We start from the raw sequence: 24,544 nt of genomic DNA, 5'->3' as shown, positions 1-24,544 counted from the left end.
TCCAGGAAACCATCCCGTAAACACTCAAGGAATTCCTCCTCCAGAGTAGAGGACATGAGAGGGGGTGAAGGAGTCCCTTTAAATGTGGAGGAGGTGGGTGTCCCTTTAAATGTGGAGTGGGTGTGTCCCTTTAAATGTGGAGAGGCGGGGCCGCGCATGCTTATTCGACCTCATCGCAAAACGAGGCTGCCAGTGCGCCTTCGTGGGGCCTCTGGGGAGAAGACGGAAGGCCGGGCCCCGGGAAGAGGCGAAATCATCTGCCGGGGTAAAGTGAAGTGTTGGGGAATCGATTTAAATCGAGGTGAGGGGGGAGCGGAGAGCGAGATTATAAAGTAAAATACCAGAAAACCAAACCTGAGAGTAGGGCGGCCGGGACCTCCGCGGACGCCGAACGGAGCGGATTGAACCGCGCGGGGTGGCGGAGTGAGCCCGAACAAAGTGAACTGAGTGACGGGAGCGCGGACCAATAGGAAGAGGGCTGAGCTGGGAGGACTGAACTGGGCGGCCTGGTCCTCCAACCAATGGCGGCGCGGCGAGGGGGCGGGACCTTCCTCTCCCGGCGCTGAGGCTGGGGCCCGGTTGTGACGTCATCACAGGAAGAGGCCATTCAGACAAGCGGCTGCAGCCGCTCAATCCGCTCCGCTCGGTGCCGGGAAGGCGCTGGGACGGTGCGGTTTGTATTTTCTTTTTATTTACCTCCGCGCCCGCGCTTCTGTCCGCTATATATAAAAAAAAAATCCTGCTAAAACTCATTTTCAGCCGGTGATCCGGACTATCGCGGTTGCCCGGGCCGACCCAGAATCGGGGAGGATGATTGACAGGTGCCCAGGGTGTGTGCTGAGCATGCGCGGTGCGGGCCGGGCGCCTGTGGAGCAGGAGAGTGCGGGGCCATGGGGCGCATGCGCTGGGTCAGCTGCAGCTTTAGAGTCACAAAGGGACCGAGTGTCTTCAAATCTCTCCCCTCCTCTTCTAATTTCCTGTAAAACCAGTTTATAAAAGTCATCACATTCAACGGATCATCCTCCGGCATTTCCGCTACCTCCAAAGTGATCCCACCACCAAACGTATCTTCCCCTCCCCTCCCCTTTCAGCATTCCGCAGGGACCGCTCTCTCCGAGACACCCTAGTCCACTCCTCTATCACCCCAAACAGCCCTTCCCCTTCGCCTGGCACCTTCCCGTGCAAGCGGAGGAGATGTAACACCTGCCCCTATACCTCCCCCCTCCCCACTGTCCAGGGCCCCAAACACCCCTTCCAGGTGAAACAGCGATTTACTTGTACTTCTCGCAATCTAGTATACTGTATTCGCTGCTCACGATGCGGTCTCCTCTACATTGGGGAGACCAAACGCAGATTGGGTGACCGCTTTGCGGAACACCTCCGTTCAGTCCGTAAGGGTGACCCCGAGCTTCCGGTCGCCTGTCATTTCAATTCACCGCTCCATTCCCACTCGGACCTCACCGTCCTTGGCCTCTTGTACTGTTCCACGGAAGCTCAACGTAAACTCGAGGAACAGCACCTCATCTTCCGATTAGGCAGTCTGCAGCCTTCCGGTCTCAATATCGAGTTCAACAATTTCAGATCATAACCTCGGCCCCTATTTCATTTTCACTTATATTTTTCCACTCCTTTCCTTTCCCCCCCCCCCCTTTCCTTTTGTTTCTCTCTCACACCTGGCAGCTATCTTTTGCCCTGCCAGTACACTTTACACCTAATCACAGCCTATTACCATCTCGTCTAGCTTCTCTTTTACTTCTTTTGGTTCTTTTATTCTTTTGTCCGATCGCAGCCCTGCCTTCGATCTAGTTCCTTTTCTCTCCAGTTTTGAAGAAGGGTCAAACCCGAAACGTCAACTCAAATTTCTCTCCACGGATGTTGCCTGACTTGCTGAGTTTTTCCAGCATTTTCTGTTGTTATTTCGGATTTCCAACATCTGCAGTATTTTGCTATCATCATAGAAGATAGGACCCGGGCCCAGGGCCTGATTGACGGGATCATCCGACCAATAGGGAGCGAGCGGGGCGGGGCTGGAGGAGCCAGCCGGCGGCGCGTCCTCCAACCAATCGGGGAGCCCGAGGGGCGGGACTTGCGCCGGCTGATTGGGACAGAGGAGGCTGACGGGAGATTTAATTTAAATGAATTTAATTTCCCGCCTGCTGCAACCGCCCACCCTGCAACGTCACGACGTCGCCGGCGTGCACTGCCTGACACTGAGCTCTCCACCAATGAGCGAGGGGAGGCAGATCCTGGAGGACCGACCGAGGGGCTTTGCTCCTCCAACCAATCGCGGCGAAGGAGGAGGCGGGACCTGGGATCGGCCCGCCGCAATTTTGTAAAGCGGCCTGGTCAGAATCTGTGAACCTGGGAAAGTTTATTTTTAATGTTCCTTTCACATTTTACAGCTCAAACTAATTTTATTTTACAGAAGATATTTGTTTTAAACACAGAAACATTGAAGATCGGAGCAGGAGTAGGCCATTCGACCCCTCGAGCCTGCTCCGCCCTTCAATGCGATCATGGCTGATCATAAATAAAGCAGTTTGTTTTTAAATTGATGAAACAGAAACAAGAAACCCTGTGGAGGAAATGTGAGTAAAAATATTTTTTCTCCCTGAATTAATTTTTTAAATATTAATTTTCTGTGTTTTTAATTATTAATTTCAAGCACTTTATTAAGAGAAATATGGGAGTGGTGGGGGTTCTCTTAAAGGGACAGGCACTGTCTCTTTCTATGAGATTTTCATTAAAGGGACCGCGTCCCTGTGGATGACCGATTTTAAAGGGACAGCGTCTCCCTTTTTATAATGTAATATGTAAGAGACTGACCTTTAAAGTAGGGCTAATCCCCTGCTCCCCTGAGTGCTTGGTAAGAAATCAGGTGTTGTTTGCTCTCGCCCCCTCCCAATTTTCTGCCAAGGGACAGAAAGCAGAGTAGTGGTGAACGGTTGCTTTTCAGACTGGAGGGAGGTATCCAGTGATGTTCCCCAGGGGTCGGTATTAGGATCAATGTTCCCTCGGTTTTTTTTTTTGAGGTGCGTGGCGCCTTTAACGGGCTGCACGGCCCATTCAAATTTCCGCGCATGCGCGTTTATTCCATTTATAGGACGGTGAGCCAGCTGCGCGGGACCTCCAGACCACTGCGTAGCCGCACAACTTAACGTGAACATTGATTCAGACCACTGCTTTTTTTGATATTTAGCAATGACCTGGACTTGGGGATCCAGGGCAAAATTTCAAAATTTACAGATGACACGATACTCGGAAATGTAGCAAACAATGAGGATAGTAACAGACTTCAGGAGGATGTAGCCAGACTGGTGAAATGGGCAGAAACGTGGCAGATTAAATTTAATGTAGAGAAGTGTGAAGTGATTCATTTTGGTAGGAAGAATGAGGAGAGGCAATATAAACTAAATGGTCCAGTTTTAAAGAGGGTGCAGGAACAGAGAGGCATCGGGGTGTATGTACACAAATCTTAGAAGGTGGCAGGACAAGTTGAGAAGGCTGTTAAAAAAGCATACAGGATCCTTGACTTTATTAATAGAGGAATAGAGTACAAAAGCAAGCAGGTTATGCTAAGCCTTTATAAAACACTGGCTAGGCTTCCGCTGGGCACCACACTTTAGGAAGGATGTCAAGGCCTAAGAGAGGGTGCAGAAGAAATTTATGAGAATGGGACCAGGGATGAGGGACTTGAGTTACGTGGAGAGATGGGAGAAGCTGGGGTTGTTCTCCTTAAGCAAAGAAGATTAAGAGGAGATTTGATAGAGTTGTTCAAAATCAGGATGGATTTTGAGAGAGTAAATAAGGAGAAACCGTTTCCAATGGCTGAAGGGACAGAAACCAGATTTAAGGCGATTGGAAAAAGACCAGAGGTGACATGAGGAAACAGATTTTTACACCAAGTTGTTGTGATCTGGAATGCACTGCCTGAAAGGGCGGTGGAAGCAGATTCAATATTATAATTCAAAAGAGATTGAGATAAATACTTGAAGGGAAAACATTTACAGGGCTTTGGGGAAAGAGCAGGGGGAGTGGGATTAATTGGATCGCTCTTTCAAAGAGCCGGCACAGGCACGATGGGCCGAATGGCCTCCTTATGTGCTATATCATTCTATGATGCTATTCTACACAGACACACACACATACAGTCAGACAGACACACAGACACAGATACTCACTAAAATACAGTCAGACACACACTCACATTTTTTCTGCATGAACTTTTATAATGAATTTCAAAGACTTTACGAAAAAGGTGGGAGTGGTGGGCGGAGGGCTCTGAAAGGGACAGGGACTCTCCTTTTCAATGTGATTTTCATTAAAGGGACCGAGTCCCTCCTTGCCTGTGGAGGACCAATTTTAAAAGGACAGCGTCTCGAAATCAGGTGCTGTCTGCGTGTGAACCACCTCCTCCCAATTTCCTGCCAAGCGATCCCTGCGGGCACCACTCCACTCTAGGAGTGGCTGCTAGAATCATACAGCACAGAAGGAGGCCATTCAGCCCATCGTGCCTGTGCCGGCTCTTTGAAAGAGCTCTCCATTTAGTCCCACTCCCCTGCTCTTTCCCCATAGCCCTGAAAATTTTTCCCCTTCAAGTATTTATCCAATTCCCCAGTGAACGTTATTATTGACTCTGCTTCCACCGCCCTTTCAGGCAGCGCATTCCAGATCACAACAACTCGCTGCGTCAATAAAATTCTCCTCACCTCGCCTCTGGTTCTTTTGTCAATGACCTTATATCTGTGTCCTCTGGTTACCGACCCTCCTGCCACTGGAACCAGTTTCTCCTTATAAGCTACAGCTATACAAAGCCCTGGTTAGACCCCAGAGAGTCACAGAGTCATAACGGCACAGAAGGAGGCCATTCGGCCCATCGAGTCCGTGCCGGCTCTCTGTAGAGCAATCCAGTCAGTCCCATTCCCCCGCTCTATCCCCGTAGCACTGCAAGTTTATTTCCCTCAAGTGCCTATCCAGTCTCCCCTTGAAAACATTGTGTGTCTCCGCTTCCACCACTTCCGTCGGCAGTGAGTTCCAGGTCATCACCACTCGCTGCATAAAAAAGTTTTTCCTCACATCCCCCCTGTATCTCTTGCCCAAAACATTAATTCTGTGTCCCCTAGTCCTTGTACCATCAACTAGTGGGAACAGCCTTTCCCCGTCTAGCCTATCCAAACCCGTCATAATCTTGTCAAATCACCCCTAAACTTCCTTTGCTCTAATGAAAACAAATCCAGCTTCTCCAACCTGTCCTTGTAGCTAAGATCCCCCATCCCCGGAACCATTCTGGTAAATCTCCTCTGCATCCTCTCGAGGGCCTTCACATCCTTCCTAAGAAGAATGAGAGGCGATCTTATTGAAACATATAAGATTGTGAAGGGGTTGGATCGGGTGGATGCGGGGAGGATGTTCCCGATGATGGGTGAAACTAGAACTGGGGGGGCATAGTCTTAGAATAAGGGGCAGCTCTTTCAAAACTGAGATGAGGAGGAACTACTTCACTCAGAGGGTGGTAGGTCCATGGAATATGCTGCCCCAAAAAGCTGTAGAAGCTACATCATTACATAAATTTAAAACAGAAATAGACAGTTTCCTAGAAGTAAAGGGAATTAAGGGTTACGGGGAGCGGGCAGGAATTTGGACATGAGTCTTGGTTCGGATCGGTCATGGCCCTGTGGGTAGCGGAGCGGGCCCAGGGGCCGTGTAGCCTGATCCTGCTCCTATTTCGTGTGTCTAATTCTGTTAGATTCAGGAGATGGTTCTGTGATAGTGGATTGGCGGTTAGGATCAGGTCAGCCATGATCTTATTGAATGGCGGAGCAGGCTCGAGGGGCCGATTGGCCTACTCCTGCTCCTATTTCTTATCTATATATATAAAGCGGCTCTTCTGTCTGTCTGTCCCGCTGTCTGTCTGTCTGTCCGTTCTCTATACGTTTTAAAGTTACAGAGCGTACCGACGCGCGCGTCGCCTCAAAAGAAAGCTTGCGATTCCGGACCGGTCATAGGCGTATTTACGTTTCAGCCGGACAAAAACCGCGCCCGCGGTATCCGAAAAACGTTCAGCCTTCCGCTCATTAGCATCTCATTAGCGACCGTGTGACGTCGAGGTCGACCAATCGGACGGCGGGTTCCCTCCTACAGTTGAGTGTCGAGTGACTCGACGATTGACCAATCCTACGCTTCGGTGACCTGACCGTGTGGGGGCGGGCCTTATCCTTCTGAACCGAGGTGAGTGGCCGCCATCTTGATTTTTCACAATTTTTTCCCCACACTTTCAGTGTGTTAGGGAAGTAAGGTAAATATTTGAATTATGTGTTAGGGAATTAATTAACAATTTATTTGAGTTTTATATTGTGTTTAGCAACCCCTCCTCACCCTCGCGCAGGGGGGACTCGGGGCCTGAAGCTCAAAAAATTTCTCTCTCTCTCTCTTCCCTCTCTCTCTCTCTCTCTCTCTCTCTCTCCTCCTCTTCCCTCTCTGTCTCTCTCTACTTCCCCCTCTCAGGTTTCACGGTGTCGCGGACGGAGCGCGGGCGGGCCGCCCGAAGTTTCCCGCTCGCTAATGGCCGCCAAGCCGCCCTTGCCTGCTCCCCGCGGGCCGCCTCGCGCTGACCGCGCATGCGCCGCCCGCACTGACCGCGCATGCGCCGCCCGCACTGACCGCGCATGCGCCGCCCGTGAGAGCCCACTCCCGGCGCCGGCCGCCGCTCAGCATTCCCGCTATCGCAACGGCACCGGACCTCAGGCGCTAGGCAGGGGGAGGGGCCGGAGAGAGGGACAGAGGAGAGCGGGGGAGTAGGGGAGGGGTGGGGGTGGGCGAGGGGAGGGGAGGGAGACGGGAGAGAGGAGAGGAGGGGAGGGAGGGATAGGACAGGGAGAGGACATGACAGGGAGAGGGGGGACACACAGGGGCAGGGAGACCAAGCGCCCCAAAATTGCCCTCGCAACGCGGGGCTCCCCAGCTAGTGTTCTTATGTTCTAAAGCGTGGTGACCAGAACTGGACACAATACTCCAGTTGTGGCCTAACCAGCGCTTTATAAAGGTTCAGCATAACTTCTCTACTTTTGTACTCAATACCTCTATTTATGAAGCCCAAGATCCCATATGCTTTGTTAACCACTCTCAATCTGTCCTGCCACCTTCAGGGACCTACGCACATTAACTCCCAGGAACTCCCTGGAGCACTGTGTACAGTTCTGGGCACCGCACCTCAGAAAGGATATATTGGCCTTGGAAGGAGTGCAGCACAGATTCACCAGAATGTTACCCGGGCTCCAAGGGTTAGATTATGAGGCGAGATTAGATAAACTAGGCTTGTGTTCCCTGGAATATAGAAGGTTAAGGAGTGATTGAGGATTTTAGGATTTTGAAAAGAATTGGTAGAGTTGATAGAGAGAAACTTTTTCCGCCGGTGGGGGAGTCGAGGACAAGGGGACATCACCTTAAAACCAGAGCCAGGCCATCAGGAGAGAAGTTGGGAAACACTTCTTCACACAAAGGGTGGTAGAAGTGTGGAACCCTCTCCCACAGAAAGCAGTCGATGCCAGCTCAATTAATCATTTTAAATCCCAGAGCGATAGATTTTTGTTAGACAAGGGAGCAAAGGGATATGGAGCCAAGGCAGGTGGGTGGAGTTGAGACACAGATCGGCCATGATCTCATTGAATGGCGGAACAGGCTGGAGGGGCTGAATGGCCTCCTCCTGTTCCCCATGCTCCTATTTACTCTATCAAAACCCTTCCTGTTCTGAACACCTCTGTTAAATCTCTGCTGCACCTTCTCTGCTCCAAGGAGAACAATCCCAGCTTCTCCAGTCTCTCCACATAACCGAAATCCTCTGTGTGATTGTCGTGGCGCAGCAGGCTATAGCAAGCAGCTTTCTTAAGAACATAAGAAATAGGAGCAGGAGTAGGCCATTCGGCCCTTCGAGCCTGCTCCGCCATTCAGTAAGATCATGGCTGATCTTCTACCTCATCTCCACCTTCCCGCCCGATCCTCATATCCCTCAATTCCCCATGAGTCCAAAAATCTATCTGTCTCAGCCTTGATTATACTCAATGACTGAGCCTCCACAGCCCTCTGGGGCAGAGAATTCCAAAGATTCACCACCCTCAGAGTGAAGAAATTTCTCCTCATCTCAGTCCTAAATGGCCGACCCCTTATTCTGAGACTGTGACCCCTGGTTCTAGACTCCCCAGCCAGGGGAAACAGTCTCCCAGCATCTAGCCTGTCAAGCCCTGTAAGTATTGTAGATGTTTCAATGAGATCACCTCTCATTCTTCAAAATTCCTGGGAATATAGGCCCAGTCTCCTCAACCTCCCCTCATAGGACAATCCCCCCATCCCAGGAATCAGTCTGGTGAACCTTTGTTGCTCTCCCTCTAAGGCAAGTATATCCTTCCTTAGGTAAGGAGACCAAAACTGTACACAATACTCCAGGTGTGGTCTCACCAAGGCCCTGTATAATTGCAGTAAGACTTCTTTATTCTTATACTCCAATCATAAGAACATAAGAAGGAGCAGGAGTAGGCCATACGGCCCTCGGGCCTGCTCTGCCATTCAATAGGATCATGGGTGATCCGAATCTAGACTCACGTCCACTTCCCTGCCCTCTCCCTGTAACCCCTAATTCCCTTATCTGCTAGGAAACTGTCTATCTCCGTTTTAAATTTATTAATTTTGCAGCTTCCACAGTTCTCTGGGGTAGCAAATTCCATAGATTTACTACCCTCTGAGTGAAGAAGTTTCTCCTCATCTCAGCTTTGAAAGCGCGGCCCCTTATTCTTAGATTATGCCCCCTAGTTCTAGTCTCACCCATCAGTGGAAACATCCCTGCCCACTCACTTAGCCTGTCTATGTCCTTTTGCAGGTTTTTTATGTCCTCCTCACTCACTGCTTTCCCTCCCATCTTTGTATCGTTGGCAAACTTGGATATGTTGCACTCGGTCCCTTCCTCCAAATCGTTAATATAGATTGTAAAGAGTTGGGGTCCCAGCACTGACCCCTGCGGAACACCACTAGTTACTGATTGCCAGCCCGAGAATGAACCATTTATCCCAACTCTTTGTTTTCTGTTAGATAGCCAATCTTCCACCCATGCCAGTATATTACCCCCAATCCCGTGATTTCTTATCTTGATCAGTAATCTTTTGTGTGGAACCTTGTCAAATGCCTTTTGGAAGTCCAAATACACCACATCCACTGGTTCCCCTTTAGCCACCCTGTATGTTACATCCTCAAAGAATTCGAGCAAATTTGTCAAACATGACTTCCCCTTCATAAAACCATGCTGACTCTGTCCTATTAAATTATGTTTATCCAAATGCTCTGTTACTGTTTCCTTAATAATGGACTCCAACATTTTGCCAACCACAGATGTTAGGCTAACTGGTCTATAGTTTCCAGCTTTTTGTCTACTTCCCCTCTTAAATAAGGGTGTTACATTAGCAGTTTTCCAATCTGCTGGGACCTTTCCTGAGTCCAGGGAGTTCTGGAAAATAATCACCAATGCATCCACAATCCCTACCGCCATTTCTTTCAAGACCCTAGGATGTAGGCCATCAGGTTCGGGGGATTTATCCGCCTTAAGTCCCTACAATCCTTTTGTAATAAAGACTAACGTACCATTTGCTTTCCTAATTGCTTGCTGCACCAACGTGTTAAGATGAGAAATGATAAAGGCAAGAAGTCACTTGTGGGAGTGGTGTACAGGCCCCCTCACAGTAACCACACGGTAGGATGGAGTATAAAGGAAGAAACAATGGGAGCTTGTCAGAAAGGTATGGCAATAATCATGGGGGATTTTAATCTACATATAGACGGGAAAAATCAGATGGGCAAAGGTAGCCTAGATGAGGAGTTCATAGAATCTTTTTGGGATAGTTTCTTAGACCAGCACGTTCTGGAGCCAACCAGAGAGCAGGCTATACTAGACCTGGTATTGTGCGATGAGATAGGATTAATTAATGACTTCATAGTGAAGGCGCCCCTCGGTAGCAGCGATCATAATATGATTGAATTTTACATTCAGTTTGAGGGAGAGACGAGTGGGTCCAAGACTAGTATTTTAAACTTAAATAAGGGCAATTATGAGGGCATGAAAGCAGAGCGAGCTAAAGTGAACAGGCAAATTAGGTTAAGGGATAGTTCAATAGAGTTGCAGTGGCAGACATTTAAGGGGATATTTCAGAATACACAGAATAGATACATTCCAACGAGAAAGAAAAATTCCAAGGGGAGGACCCACCATCCGTGGTTAATTAAAAAAGATAAAGATTGTATCAAACTTAAAGAAAAAGCATATAATTGTGCAAAGATGGCTGGCAGGTCAGAAGATTGGACAGAATATAAAAAACAGCAAAGAATGACTAAAAGATTAATGAGAGAAAAATGAGAGTACCAGAGAAAGCTAGCTAGAAATATAAAAACTGATAGTAAGAGTTTCTATAGATATTTAAAAAAGAAAAGAGTTAACAAAGTGAGCGTTGGTCCTATAGAAAGTGAGACTGGGGAATTAATAATGGAAAATAAGGAGATGGCAGTTGAATTGAACAGGTATTTTGCATCGGTCTTCACTATAGAGGATTCAAGTAACATCTCAGAAATAGCTGTAAATCAGGAAATGGAAGGGAGGGAGGAACGCAAGAAAATTACAATCACCAGGGAAGTGGTACTGAGCAAATTGTTGGAGCTGCGGGCTGACAAGTCCCCGGGGCCTGATGGACTTCATCCTAGGGTCTTAAAAGAAGTGGCTAGTGAGATAGTTGATGCATTGGTTTTAATTTTCCAAAATTCCCTAGATTCGGGGACAGTTCCATTAGATTGGAAAATAGCGAATGTAACTCCTTTACTCAAAGGGAGGGAGACAGAAAGCAGGAAACTACAGGCCAGTTAGCTTAACATCTGTCATCGGGAAGATGTTAGAAGCTATTATTAAAGACGTTATAGCAGGGCACTTGGAAAAGTTCAAGGTAATCAAGCAGAGTCAACATGGTTTTGTGAAAGGGAAATCATGTTTAACCAATTTATTGGCGTTCTTTGAGGAAGTAACATATGCTGTGGATAAAGGGGAACTGGTGGATGTACTGTACTTAGATTTCCAGAAGGCATTTGATGAAGTGCCACATCAAAGGTTATTGCGGAAAATAAAAGCTCATGGTTTAGGGAGTAACATATTGGCATGGCTAGAAGATTGGCTAGCTAATAGGAAACAGAGAGTAGGCATAAATGGGTCATTTTCTGGTTGGCAAGATGTAACGAGTGGTGTGCCACAGGGATCAGTGCTGGGACCTCAACTTTTTACAATTTATATAAATGACTTGGATGATGGGACCGAAGGCATGGTTGCTAAATTTGCTGATGACACAAAGATAGGTAGGAAAGTAAATTGTGAAGAGGACATAAGGAGGCTACAAAGGGATATAGATCAGTTAAGTGAGTGGGCAAAGATCTGGCAAATGGAGTATAATGTGGGAAAATGTGAAGTTGTCCATTTTGGCAGGAAGAATAAAAAAGCATATTATCTAAATGGTGAGAGATTGCAGAGCTCTGAGATGCAGAGGGATCTGAGTGTCCTAATGCGTGAATCGCAAAAGGTTAGTATTCGGGTACAACAAGTAATCAGGAAAGCTAATAGAATGTTATTGTTTATTGCGAGGGAAACTGAATACAAAAGTAGGGAGGTTATGCTTCAGTTATACAGGGCATTGGTGAGACCACATCTGGAGCACTGTGTACAGTGTTGGTCTCATTTAAGGAAGGATGTAAATGCATTGGAAGCAGTTCAGAGAAGGTTTACTAGATTAGCACCTGGAATGGGCGGGTTGTCTTATGAGGAAAGGTTGGACAGGCTAGGCTTGTATCCGCTGGAGTTTAGAAGAGTAAGAGGTGACTTGATTGAAACAGAAGATCCTGAGGGGTCTGGACAGGGTGGATGTGGAGAGGATGTTTCCTCTTGTGGGAGAATCTAGAACTAGGGGTCACTGTTTAAAAATAAGGGGTCGCCCATTAATGAGGAGAAATTTTTTCTTACAGACGGTCGTGAGTATTTCGAACTCTCTTCCTCAGAGGGCGGTGGAAGCAGAGTCTTTGAATATTTTTAAGGCAGAGGTAGATCGATTCTTGGTTAGCAAGGGGGTGAAACATTATCGGGGGTAGGCGGGAATGTGGAGTAATCAGATCAGCCATGATCTTATTGAATGGCGGAGCAGGCTCGAGGAGTCGAATGGCCTACTCCTGCTCCTAATTCGTATGTTCATATGTAACCTGTGCAGCAGCTGGGGCCTGAAAATCAGCTTCACTGCCCCTGGGCTGGGAAAGGGGGACATGAGGCAACATTCTCCCTCTTACCCCTTTCTACACTCCTTTTACAGGGTTTTAGAAGTGGAGCATTTACAGACGGGAAGCTCAGACCGAACATCACGTCAAGAACAGACAGAGTCGCTCGATTCATCAGGACCTGATTCAGTCGCTCCTCCAATCTGCTGGCACACCAGCGAGTTCACACTGATGAGAGACCTTTTAAATGTTCTGAGTGTGGGAAGAGCTTCAAAATATACAAGTACCTGAAGCAACAGCAGTGGCTCCACACTGGGGAGAGCCCGTTCACCGGCCCCGTGTTCCAGAAGAGATTCACTCAGTCATCCGCTCCGATGATACACCAGCAAGATCACACTAGGGAGAGACCTTTAACCCGCTCAGTGTGTGGGAAGGGATTAATTGCACCCTCCGTGCTGCTGAGAGACCAGCTTGTCCACACCAATGAGAGACCGTTGACCTGCTCTGTGTTTTTGAAGCGATTCTCTCATTCTGGCACCCTCCTGAGACACCAGCTTGTTCACATTAAATGTTCTGACTGTGGGAAGAGATTTCAAAGGTCCCAGGATCTGAAGAGACACCAGCTGGAGAGAGCAGGAGAGATTCTGTTCACCTGCTCCGTGTGTGGGAAGAGATTCACTCGGTCATCCCACCTCCTGACACACCAGCGAGTTCACACTGATGAGAGACTATTTAAATGTTCTGCCTGTGGGAAGAGCTTTAAAACCTCTGGGGATCTGAAGCAACATCAGCGAGTTCACTCCGATCAGCGACCATTTACATGTTCTGTCTGTGGGAAGAGCTTTAAAAGCTCCGGGAATCTGAACAGACACCAGCCAGTTCACACTGGGAAGAGGCCATTCACCTGCTCCGTGTGTGGGAAGGGATTCACTCACTCATCCAACCTGCTGACACACCAGCTTGTTCACACTGATGAGAGACCATTTACATGTTCTGACTGTGGGAAGAGCTTTAAAACCTCTGGGGATCTGAAGAAACACCAGCGATCTCACACTGGTGAGAAGGCGTTCACCTGCTCCGTGTGTGGGAAGGGATTCACTCAGTCATCCAACCTGCTGACACACCAACGAGTTCACACTGATGAGAGACCATTTAAATGTTCTGACTGTGGGAAGAGCTTTAAAACTTCTGGGAATCTGAAGGTACACCAGTTGGTTCACACTGGGGAGTGGCCGTTCACCTGCTCCGTGTGTGGGAAGGGATTCACTCACTCATCCAACCTGCTGACACACCAGCTTGTTCACACTGATGAGAGACCATTTAAATGCTCTGACTGTGCTAAGAGCTTTAACAGCTCCGGGGAGCTTAAGAGACACCAGCGAGTTCACACCGGGGAGAGGCCGTTCACCTGCTCAGTGTGTGGGAAGGGATTCACTCGGTCATCCCACCTGCTGACACACCAGCTTGTTCACACTGATGAGAGACCATTTAAATGCCCTGACTGTGCTAAGAGCTTTAAAAGCTCCGGGGAGCTGAAGAGACACCAGCGAGTTCACACTGTTCTGTAGCACAGGGCCCTGAAGACAGCTGGGGTGACATGAACATGGAATGGATGAATGTTTTATAAATTCTTGGACTGCTGTTTAATCTTTCAATCTGTTGTGCTGATGATTCCCTTCGATTGATTGTTGATGGTGTTACATAGAATGTACAGCACAGAAACAGGCCATTCGGCCGAACTGGTCCATGCCGGTGTTTATGCCCCACACCCACTCTACTTCAATTAACCTGATCAACATCTCCTCCCATTCCTTTCTCCCTTGTGTGGCTTCCCCATAAATCCATCTGTGCTGTTCACCTCAACTACTCCCTGTGGTAGCGAGTTCCCCATTCTCACCATTCTCTGGGTAAAGACACTTCTCCTGAATTCATTACTGGATTTATTAGTGACTATTTTAAGTTTGTGGCCTCATAAATATGATGAGATTCTTTTAAGCTGACCAGTATGTTGTTGTACTTTGTCTTTTTCTGATGAATTAAACATTACTGAGCCCTTGTACGCGTGTTATGGGATGAAGTTTTTTTTTAATTCGTTCATGGGATGTGGGCGTCGCTGGCAAGGCCAGCATTTATTGCCCATGCCTAATTGCCCTTGAGAAGGTGGTGGTGAGCCACCTTCTTGAACTGCTGCTGTCTGTGTGGTGAAGGTACTCCCACAGTGCTGTCAGGGAGGGAGTTCCAGGACTTTGACCCAGCGCCGATGAAGGAATGGCAATATACTTCCAAGTTAGAATGGTGTTTGACTTGGAGTTGGTGGTCATAGAGTCATAGAGTTATACAGCGCAGGAAGAGGCCCTTCGGCCCATCGTGTCTACACCGGCCATCAAGCCCTGTCTATTCTAATCCCATTTTCCAGCACTTTGTCCGTAGCCTTGTATGCTATGGCGGTTCAAGTGCTCATCTAAATGCTTCTTGAATGTTGTGAGGGCTCCTGCCTCTACCACCCTTTCAGGCAGTGAGTTCCAGATTCCAACCACCCTCTGGGGAAAAAAGTTTTTCCTCAAATCCCCTCTAAACCTCCTGCCCCTTACCTTGAAACTAATGGTTATTGACCCCTCTACTAAGGGGAAAGTTCCTTTCTATCTACCCTAACTATGCCCCTCAAAATTTTGTACACCTCAATCAGGTCCCCCCTCAGCCTTCTCTGCTCTAAGGAAAACAACCCCAGCCTGTCCAGTCTCTCTTCATAGCTGAAGCGCTCCAGCCCAGGTAATATCCTGGTGAATCTCCTCTGCACCCTCTCCAATGCAATCACATCCTTCCTATAGTGTGGCGAGCAGAACTGCACAATATTCCAGCTGTGGCCTAACCAGCGTTTTGTACAGCTCCATCATCACCTCCCTGCTCTTATATTCTATGCCTCGGCTAATGAAGGCAAGTATCCCATAAGCCTTTTTAACCACCTTTTCTGCCTGTCCTGCTGCCTTCAGGGATATATGTATTCTATCAGGTGTTCCCATGCGCTTGCTGTCCTTGTTCTTCCAGGTAGAAGCAGTTGTCGGTTTGGGAGGTGCTGCTGAAGAAGCCTTGACGAGTTGCTGCTGTACATCTTGTAGATGGTACACACTGCAGCCACGGTACGCCGGTGGTGGAGGGAGTGAATGTTTAAGGTGGTGGATGGGATGCCAATCAAGCGGGCTGCTTTGTCTTGGGTGGTGTCGAGCTTCTTGAGTGTTGTTGGAGCTGCACTCATCCAGGCAAGTGGTGAGTATTCCATCACACTCCTGACTTGTGCCTTGTAGATGGTGGAAAGCTTTGGGGAGTCAGGAGGTGAGACACTCGCCGCAGAATTCCCAGCCTGTGACCTGCTCTTGTAACCATAGTATTTATGTGGCTGGTCCAGTTAAGTTTCTGGTCAATGGTGACCCCCAGGATGTTGATGGTGGGGGATTCGGTGATGGGAATGCCGTTGAATGTCAAGGGGCGGTGATTAGACGCTCGCTTGTCGGAGATAGTCATTGCCTGGCACTTGTGTGGTGCAAATGTTACCTGCCACTTATCAGCCCAAGCCTGAATGTTGTCCAGGTCTTGTTGCATGCGGGCATGGACGGTTTCATTATCTGAGGAGTTGCAAATGGAACTGAATACTGTGCAGTCATCAGCGAACATTCCTACTTCTGACCTTATGTTGGAGGGAAGGTCATTGATGAAGCAGTTGAAGAGGGTTGGGCCGAGGACACTGCCCTGAGGAACTCCTGCAGCGATGTCCTGGGGCTGTGATGATTGACCTCCAACCACCAAGATCATCTTCCTTTGTGCTCGGTCTGACTCCAGCCAGTGGAGAGTTTCCCCCCGATTGATTAGCATTGAGGTAATAGTGAGAGTAATAGAAATATAGAAGATAGGAGCAGGAGTTGGTCATTCGGCCCCTCGAGCCTGCTCTGCCATTTAATGAGATCATGGCTGATCATCCAAGTTCAGTACCCCATCCCTGCCTTTTCCCCATATCCCTTGATCACTTTAGCCTTAAGAAATATATCTAACTCCTTCTTGAATATATTTAATGAATTGGCCTCCACTGCCTTCTGTAGTTGAGAATTCCACAGGTTCACCACTCTCTGGGTGAAGAAATTCCTCCTCATCACCGTCCTAAATGGCTTACCCCTAATCCTTAGACTGTGACCCCTGGTTCTGGACTCCCCGGCCATCGGGAACATCCTTCCTGCATCTAGTCTGTCTAGTCCTGTTAGAATTTTATAAGTTTCAATGAGATCCCCTCTCATTCTTCTGAACTCCAGCGAGTACAAGTTCAATCGACCCAATCTCTCCCCATACGTCATTCCTGCCATCCCAGGTATCAGTCTGGTGAATCTTCGCTGCACTCCCTCCATGGCAAGAACATCCTTCCTCAGATAAGGTGACCAAAACTGCACACAATACTCAAGGTGTGGTCTCGCCAAGGCCCTGTACAACTGCAGCAAGACATCCTTGTTCCTGTACTTGAACCTTCTCACTACGAAGGCCAACATACCATTTGCCGCCTTAACCGCCTGCTGCACCTGCATGCTTACCTTCAGTGACTGGTGCACAAGGACGCCCAGGTCTTGTTGCACTTCCCCTTCTCCCAATCTATTGCCATTCAGATAATAATCTGCCTTCCTGTTTTTGCCACCAAAGTGGATAACCTCGCATTTATCCACATTATACTGCATCTGCCCAATCACCCAACCTGTCCAAATCATGCTGGAGTTTCTCGGCATCCTCCTCACAGCACACACGCCCACCCAGCTTTGTGTTGCAAACTTGGAGATATTACATCTAGTTCCCTCGTCTAGATCATTAATATATATTGTGAATAGCTGGGGTCCAAGTACCGATTCCTGCGGTACCCCACTAGTCACTGCCTGCCACTCGGAAAAAGATCTGTTTATTCCAACTCTCCCCATATCCCTTGATCCCTTCAATCCCATGGTAGTTTTCTAAGGGCCAATGAATTTTGTCCCGGATTATTGTCTCTAAAAGTTTCCCCACCACCGACATTAGGCTGACTGGCCTGTAGTTGCCGGGTTTATCCCTCTCCCCTATTTTAAACAGGGCTGTAACATTTGCAATCCTCCTGTCCTCTGGCACCACCCCCATGTCCAAGGAGGATTGGAAGATTGTGGCCAGAGCCTCTGCAATTTTCACCCCTACTTCCCTCAGTAACCGAGGACAAATCCCATCTGGACCGGGCGACTTTTCTACTTTGAGGACTGCCGACCTTTGAAGTCCCTCCTCTTTATCTATTTGTATCCTATCCAGTATCGCTCCAGCCTCCTCCTTTACTGCTACATTGGCAGCATCCTCTTCTCCAGTGAAGACAGATGCAAAGTTCTCATTTAGTCCCTCAGCCCAGCCCTCTGCCTCCACAAGACAATCTCTCTTTACGTCCCCAATCAGCCCCTCCCTTCCTTTGACTGCTCTTTTACTATTTAAGTGTTTATAAAAGACTTTTGGGTTCCCTTTTATGTTAGCTGCTAATCTGTTCTCATACTCTCTCTTTGTCCCTCTTATTCCATTGTTTAGATCTTCTCTGTACTTTCTATATTCAGCATAATTCCCCACTGTATTATCAACCTTACATTTGTCATAAACCTCCTTTTTCTCTCTCACTTTAACCTCTATCTTTAGTCATCCAGGGAGATCTAGCTTTGGATGCCCTTCCTTTCCCCCTCATAGGAATGTGTCTGCTCTGTACCCGAACCAGCTCCTCTTTGAAGGCCTCCCATTGTTCATTTTCTGTTTTGCCTCCCAATTTTTGACTCCAATCCACCTGGGTCAGATCCCTTTTCCTCTCACTGCAGTTAGCCCTCCTCTAGTTAATTAGTTTTTATGCTTGATTGTTCTTTGTCCTTTTCTATAACTATTCTAAACCTGATGATATTATGATCACTGTTCCCTCAAATAATCTCCCACTGAAACACGCTCCACTCGCCCCACTTCATTCCCCAGAACTAGATCCAGCTCTGCTTCCTTCCTCCTTGGGATGGAAACACACTGATCCAGAAAGTTCTCTTGTACACATTTCAGGAATTCCTCCCCAATTTGCCCTTTACACTGTTACTCCATCTATATTCGGATAATTGAAGTCCCCCATTATCACTACTCTGTAATTCTTGCATCTTTCTGTAATTTGCCTGCAAATCTGCTCCTCTATCTCCTGTAAGGGGTTTTCTCCCTGAGATCGCAGAGGTCTCTCTCTCTCTCTCTTGCACAGTAAAACCTTGAGTGGTTCGACCCACTCGCCCCTTAGGTTCTAGACACTGGACTTAGGTGCAGGAACTACAATGCAGAGAATACTTTATAGACCAAGTTTAATGAAATGAAATGAAATTTTATTGCATAAGGAAAAATAAATCAAATGCAAGCAAATAAGAGGGTACATGGGAGGGAAAAGCAAATCATAACAATACAGTACTAGATAGGTACAGGCATATACCTTACAACAGTCATCATGAAATGGGGAAACACACGGAACATCGAGGGACAACAACTCATGTTAATTATACCCAAAATGACCACCCCCTTTAACCTATCTAGATCCGATTATGAAGGGCCAGAAACATGCTCACCAATCCAACTAGGAATTGCAAGGTTTTGAAAACAAGTCTGCATTTTGATCCTTTCAGGCGTCCTGTCTCCACGTGGTCGTTGGGCTGTGGGAGCAGCGGGCTGCTCAGGCTGATGGCTCCTCTACTTCAGCAAGATGAGCGGACCATCATCTTGTTCACAGCTTGTTTTTCTCTGTGCTCCAGCCCACGATGTGGTGGGGCGTTTCGTCCTCTCTTCTTCTCCTCGACTTTCTCCTCATTTTGCAGTGGCCCCGGGGTTTTTGGTCGATGATCTCCTGATGAATACCCCGGAGGCCGAACGCAAACTTGAACCACCTTCTCAACTCGGGAATGGCCGAGGCGTTCCCGCTACCGACTTCTGTCTCTGGCTATGAGGTTTTAGCGTGCTCGTCTTCCAGAAGCACCTACAAGCTTCCTCCTAGATTTTCGATGGACCCCCAATGTCATCGGCTATCTGAGTGCTCAATTCTTCAACCAGCAGTCCTGTCTTTCCCCGGGATCCCCAATTATACTTCTCAATCGAGGCCTTATCTCCTGCCTAGATCAAGGTTAGTCTTTGTTTAACTTTTGGCGGGCTTATAGCACAGCGGGGTAGTTATTATATTTAAACTGCTTTCGGGATGGCCTGTGATGGCCATCTCTGGTCTGGAATGACCTGGTAATGTTTTAATGTTTTCTTGATGTCTGCAACGGGTCCTTGATGCGTTCTTTATAAATATGGAACTGTCCCCCTTTGTCTGGGTAAACATTTAGATGGCCTTTATCTACAGGCCGATCTGACTGGATCTGCATCCAATCTTTATGTATGTGTTAAAGTCTGGTTTCGTTTTCTCAGAAACGGCTTCCAGAACTTACTGTGGGTTGAATCCACAAAGGCTGTCTGGGGAACTGCAGGAACCATTTTAAAGTGTCCCAATAAGTCGGTCACGGGGTCTGGCGGCAATTTCATGTGTCCCTTTTCTGGGCTTCTTTTAAAACAGTCTTTTAAAATCAAGGCCTCTTCTGCCAGAGGACCCTTATAGTACAATATTAATTTTGCGAATTCTACACTCCTTCCCACTATTTGGTGGCCTGTAGTAAACACCCAGTAGTGTAATAGCTCCTCTATTGTTCCTGAATTCAACCCTGTCTTTGCTCCCTCGACTACATCAGCCCTCTCCAGTGCTGTAATAGTTTAGTTGATCAATACTGCCACCCCTTCTCTTTTTCCTTCCCTATCTTTCCTGAATACCTTGTAGCCAGGAATATTAAGATCCCAATCCTCCCTTTCTTTGAGTCTGGTCTCTGTTATTGCCCCTATATCATAGTCCCCTGTGGCAACTTGTGCCTGCAGCTCACCAACCTTATTTACCAGGCTATGTACATTTACACACATGCCCTCCAAACCCATCTTAGCCTGCCTTGCTTTTGCCCCGTCTGATTCCTCCTATTTCTGAACTTTTCTTTCCTCTGGTGCTATTTCTCTCTTATATCTGATATCTATGACTGCGAGTTCTGGTCTCCCCCGACAAGTAGAAACATTTTCTCCACGTCTACCCTATCAAACCCTTTCATAATCTTGATGACCTCTATCTGGTCATCCCTCAGCCTTCTCTTTTCCAGAGAAATGAGCCCCCAGCCTGTTCAGCCTTTCCTGATCGGTATATCCTCCCAGTTCTGGTGTCAGTCTTGTGAATCTTTTTTGCACATACCACTGATGTCGGGCTAACTGGCCCAGGGGTCCTTGTTTTCTCTCGCCCTCCTTGCTTGAACGGCGGGGTTCCATTTGCCACCTTCCGATCCCTGGGCACCATTCTATAATCTAAGGAATTCTGGAAGATCAAAACCAAGACTCGAGATGTTATTGGTAAACTCCTAGGGTCTGTAATATGGGATAAGGTTAATTACAAACTCGCAGAACAAGGAGAATCGCTGTCCCTTTAACCAGCACAAATCCCTGTGTGGAGGAGAGGGGGAGATACAGTCTGTCCCAGGAACTGTCGCACAACAGAATGAGAGACCCTGTCCCTTTGATTCATGAATTTAAAAAGTCTGTATTGCAATCTGAGCCCGTGTGTTGTGAGTCAAAGAGCCTTGTGTCCAATGAGGGGAATAAAGGCCCACAGCCTCCCCTGGCCCCGGGCCCTGAACAAGGGACTGGAGAAACTCGCTGCCCTGCGGATCAGACAATCAGCCGGTGCAAGTCCCGCCCCTCAGGCTCCCCGATTGGTTGGAGGACCCGTCACCGGTTCGCTGCTCCAGCCCCGCCCCGCTCACTCCCTATTGGTCGGAAGCTCCCATCAATCAGGCCCTGGGCCCAGGTCACGTGTCCCTCACCGACTTTACAAAGAAAGCCCCGCGCGGTCGCCGGGCGGAGCTGCTGGTCGGCGGGAGCAGGGTCGGGAGAGTAATAAACTGCGGGTAGGCCGTGCCGCAGGGTTTATAAAGTTGGAAAACGGCCTCGGGCCCAAATGAGATCCAGCAGCCCGGTCTATGTTCCACCGGACGGCAGCTGTGAGGCTGTTTCTCAGTGACAGGCCCGGGTTATGCGCCGCCATCTTGGTGGAGGAAAGACAGACCAGTTCCACCTGCAGCACGGCGCATGCGTGGCCATCTTTGTACAGGAACAGGGTGTGGGCAGGGCTTCTGGGTCCCCGTGACCAGGAGAGACAATCATTGACTCATTGATTTTATTCTCACTCTGCACACAGCGGGTGTAGAACTGAACCCAACCAGAGTAGAGGGAGGAGGAAAACTGGGAGTGGAGGAAAGAAATGTTGGAGATGGTGCGATGGGTTTGGATTTCAGCACAGGAAGGAGGGAGAGTGTGTGGGACGGGGATTTACAGCTTTTGGGGAACAAGAGAGGAAAGAATGTTCCATAGAAACTAGAATTGTTTGTTCTGAATTTCTATCCTGTATTTACAGTGATGACTTTTGCAAACTCCTTTTACAGGGTGTGAGAAGGGGAGGATTTACAGATGGGAAACTCAAACCAAACATCACATCAAGATCTGACAGAGTCACTCCATTCATCAGGACCTGAATATCATTGACCTTTGAATATGGAAGGACAAATGTTTGTCTGTTCTGTCTGTGGGAATAGATTTCAAACATCCGTGTGACTGGAAAACACACACCCGAGTGAGAGTGTTCCAGTGCACTGACTGTGGAAAGAGGTTTAACCAGTTACACAGCCTGAAAAAACATCGCACCATTCACAGCAGGGAGAAACCATACACGTGTTCTGTGTGTGGACGAGGCTTCAACTGATCGTCCAACCTGGAGAGGCTCGAGGACACCCGCACCACGGAGAAACGGTGGAAATGTGGGGACTGTTGGAAGGGATTCGATTGCCCATCCCAGCTGGAAACTCATCGATGCAGTCACACCGGGGAGAGGCCGTTCACCTGCTCCGAGTGTGGGAAGGGATTCACTCAGTCCTCCCACCTGTTGACACACCAGCGAGGTCCCACCGGGGAGAGGCCGTTCACCTGCTCCGTGTGTGAGAAGGGATTCGCAGAGTTATCCAAGCTCCAGATACACCAGCGAGTTCACACTGGGGAGAGGCCGTTCATGTGTATTGAATGTGGGAAGGGATTCACTCAGTCATCCAGCCTCCGTAGACACCAGCGAGTTCACACTGGGGATAAACCGTTCTCCTGCTCTGTGTGTGGGAAGGGATTTGCAGAGTCATCCAAGCTCCAGATACACCAGCGAGTTCACACTGGGGAGAGGTCGTTCACCTGCTCCGTGTGTGGGATGGGATTCACTCAGTCCTCAACTCTGCTTGAACACCAGCGAGTTCACACTGGAGAGAGGCCGTTTAAATGTTCTGACTGTGGGAAGAGGTTTAAAAGCTCTGGAAATTTGACGACACACCAGCGTACTCACACTGGGGAGAAGCTGTTCACCTGCTCCGTGTGTGGGAAGGGATTCACTCTGTCATCCCACTTGGTGAGGCACCAGCGAGTTCACACTGATGAGAAACCATGTAAGTGTTCTGACTGTGGTAAGAGCTTTAAATCGCCGAAGGACCTGAAGAGACACCAGTGAGTTCACACTGTTCTGTAGCTGGGGCGACATGAACGTGGAATGGATGAATGTTTTATAAATTCTTGGACTGCTGTTTAATCTTTAAGACTGTTGTGCTGATGATTCCCTTCGATTGACTGTTCATGGTGTTACATAGAATGTACAGCACAGAAACAGGCCATTCGGCCCAACTGGTCCATGCCGGTGTTTATGCCCCACACCCACCCTACTTCAATTAACCCGATCAACATATCCTCCCATTCCTTTCTCCCTCATGTGGCTTCCCCATAAATGCATCTATGCTGTTCACCTCAACTACTCCCTGTGGTAGTGAGTTCCCCATTCTCACCATTCTCTGGGTAAAGACATTTCTCCTGAATTCCCTACTTAATATATCAGAGACTATTTTATATTGATGGCCCCATAAATATGATGAGATTCTATTAAGCTGACCTGTATGTTGTTGTACTTTGTCTTTGACCCCTACGTAAACCTGAGGTCATCCAAAACTCGGCTGCCCGTGTCCTAACTCACACCAAGTCCCGTTCACCCATCACCCCTGTGCTAGCTGACCTACATTGACTCCCTGTTAAGCAGCACCTTGATTTCAAAATTCTCATCCTTGTTTTCAAATCCCTCCATGGCTTCACCCCTCCCTTTCTCTGTAATCTCTTCCAGCCCCACAACCCCCCCGAGATATCTGTGCTCTTCCAATTCTGGCCTCTTGTGCATCCCTGATTTTAATCGCTCCACCACTGGTGGCCGTGCCTTCTGTTTCCTAGGCCCTAAGCTCTGGAATTCCCTGCCTAAACCTGCCCACCTCGCTACCTCTCTTTCATAAGAACATAACAAATAAGAGCAGGAGTAGGCCATATGGCCCCTCGAGCTTGCTCCGCCATTCAATAAGATCACGGCTGATCATCGACCTCAACTCCACTTTCCCGCCCGATCTCCATATCCCTTGATTCCCCTAGAGTCCAAGGATCTATCTATCTCAGCCTTGAATATACTCAACGACTCAACTTTCCCCCTTTAAGACGCTCCTTAAAACCTACCTCTTCGACCAAGCTTTTGGTCACCTGCCCTAATTTATCTTTATGTGGATTGGTGTCAAGTTTTTTGACTTAAAATACTCCTGTGCAGCGCTTTGGGATGTTTTACTATATTAAAGGCGCAATATAAATACAAGTTGTTGTTGTTGTTCTGATGAATGAAACATTACTGAGCCCCTGTACCTGTGTTATGGGATGAAGTGCCAGACAAGTAAAGGCACAACGTCTGGGTGTGAATCTGATAACCTCACAGACCATGTAGGTGTGATAACCAGACGGGCTTGTGGTTATAGTCTGGCCACAGATGGACTAAATTCCCTGAATTAGCAAGAGTTCAGGAGGCGGTCAACAGACGGGTCCAAACAATCCCATTTCCTGAGTGGTAACCAAGCTTGTGTATAAGAACAGGCCACTTAAGCTGTTGTCAGTTGGAACAGACTCGAGAAGATCGCGTGCGAATCCACTGTACTTCTATTCTCCAGACTGAGGGAATTATCACCCGATCTGTGTTATGCAGCGCTCTTAATAAAGCCTGGAGAGACAATTTGTGTTCTTGTGAGCTTGATTATCTGGTATCCAAAACCCTGGGACT

The 24,544-nt window shown here is 48.1% G+C and overlaps 3 protein-coding genes across 3 annotated transcripts in view; 1 reads left to right on the top strand and 2 right to left on the bottom strand.

Moving 5' to 3' along the window:
• The window catches only part of LOC147118283 (uncharacterized), a 237,436-nt gene that overhangs the window by 180,935 nt on the left and 31,957 nt on the right, over window positions 1-24,544 (bottom strand). The window lies entirely within an intron of this gene.
• The window catches only part of LOC147118284 (uncharacterized), a 113,753-nt gene that overhangs the window by 57,434 nt on the left and 31,775 nt on the right, over window positions 1-24,544 (bottom strand). The window lies entirely within an intron of this gene.
• LOC147118285 (uncharacterized) lies at window positions 1,656-24,290 on the top strand. Its single transcript, XM_085987009.1, has 3 exons — window positions 1,656-2,588; window positions 12,372-13,826; window positions 22,157-24,290. Exons 2-3 carry the CDS (start codon window positions 12,651-12,653, stop codon window positions 22,919-22,921), a joined length of 1,941 nt encoding a protein of 646 aa, XP_085843135.1. The 5' UTR covers window positions 1,656-2,588; window positions 12,372-12,650; the 3' UTR covers window positions 22,922-24,290.

Source organism: Somniosus microcephalus, chromosome 4 (genome assembly GCF_052327205.1).
Source record: "Somniosus microcephalus isolate GS21.2 chromosome 4, FLI_Smic_1.0, whole genome shotgun sequence".
Classification (NCBI taxonomy): Eukaryota; Metazoa; Chordata; class Chondrichthyes; order Squaliformes; family Somniosidae; genus Somniosus; species Somniosus microcephalus.
This window is presented reverse-complemented; position numbering and strand designations above follow the sequence as displayed.